Source organism: Nicotiana tomentosiformis, chromosome 9 (genome assembly GCF_000390325.3).
Source record: "Nicotiana tomentosiformis chromosome 9, ASM39032v3, whole genome shotgun sequence".
Taxonomy (NCBI): domain Eukaryota; kingdom Viridiplantae; phylum Streptophyta; class Magnoliopsida; order Solanales; family Solanaceae; genus Nicotiana; species Nicotiana tomentosiformis.
In genome coordinates, this window is record NC_090820.1 from 2,252,160 (window position 1) to 2,253,201 (window position 1,042).

General features: G+C 42.2%; 1 protein-coding gene across 1 annotated transcript; it reads right to left on the bottom strand.

The window, feature by feature from the left end:
• Positions 1–379: 379 nt before the first annotated feature.
• LOC138899526 (uncharacterized) lies at positions 380–784 on the bottom strand. The gene has a single exon (XM_070186062.1). It carries the CDS (start codon positions 782–784, stop codon positions 380–382), a length of 405 nt encoding a protein of 134 aa, XP_070042163.1.
• Positions 785–1,042: the final 258 nt, after the last annotated feature.

A 1,042-nucleotide genomic window follows, 5' to 3' on the forward strand; every position in this document is an offset into this window, starting at 1 on the left:
CCACATCATCATTCACAATCTTTCTTGAGTTTGAGGTACTAGCAACTCCACCTCTCCCACTTCTTGTAGTCACCGCCATAGCATGCCCCATATTGTTCCTACCCTTCGGGTTTACCACCATATCACTCAGTTATGCCCCCTTAGGGTGAGTATTCAAAGCTTGAGAAATTTGTACAAGTTGGACTTCCAAGTTGCAGATAGAAGTGTTGTGGGAGGCTAATTGAGCATCGGACTCGGCGTTTTCCCCCATCATTTGCTTGAACATGTTTTCAATCCGTCCCATCTCATTTTTGGAAGAACTAGGACCTTGTGACGGATATGGAGGCAAGTTGTTGGGTTGTTGATACATCGGGGGCCTTTGAAAGCCCGACCCCCGATTTTATTGATTATTATTGTTCCAACCCCCTTGATTGTTATTGCTTCCCCAATTACTTTGATTGTTTCCACCCCAATTATCATGATTATTTCCTCCCCAATTGCCTTGATTTCCTTGATTACCCCAATTTTGATTGTTGTTGTTCCCCCAATTGCCTTGGTTGTTGTTGTTGCCACTATTCCAATTCCCTTGGTTTCCTTGTGATCTCCACTGTTGTTGATTTAGAGCATTGCTCTGTTGACCTTGATAATTATTGACATATTGGACCTCTTCACTTTGATCATCATAAGCATCATCTTGATTGTACCCACTATTACTTTGCTCAAATTTATCCGGATTATTTTGAACTTGTTGACCTCGTTGCCTTTTCTTGTTGACCATCATGTTCACTCCTTCCATGGCATTCATTGTTTTGGCCCTTAAACTTGTTGAAGTTGAGCCTTGGCCAATTGATTCATTGTGGTTGTCAACTCCGCAATAGCTTGTCCATGATCATGTAGCTCTTTGTGTAGGTGAATTACATTTGGGTCACCTTGAGGAACATTAGCTCTACTTTGCCATGCCGAAGAGGTATCCGCCATCTCATCCAATATTTCACAAGCTTCGGAATACAGTGTGTTCATGAAATTACCCCTGGCGAGTTGATTTACCACACACTGATTAGTT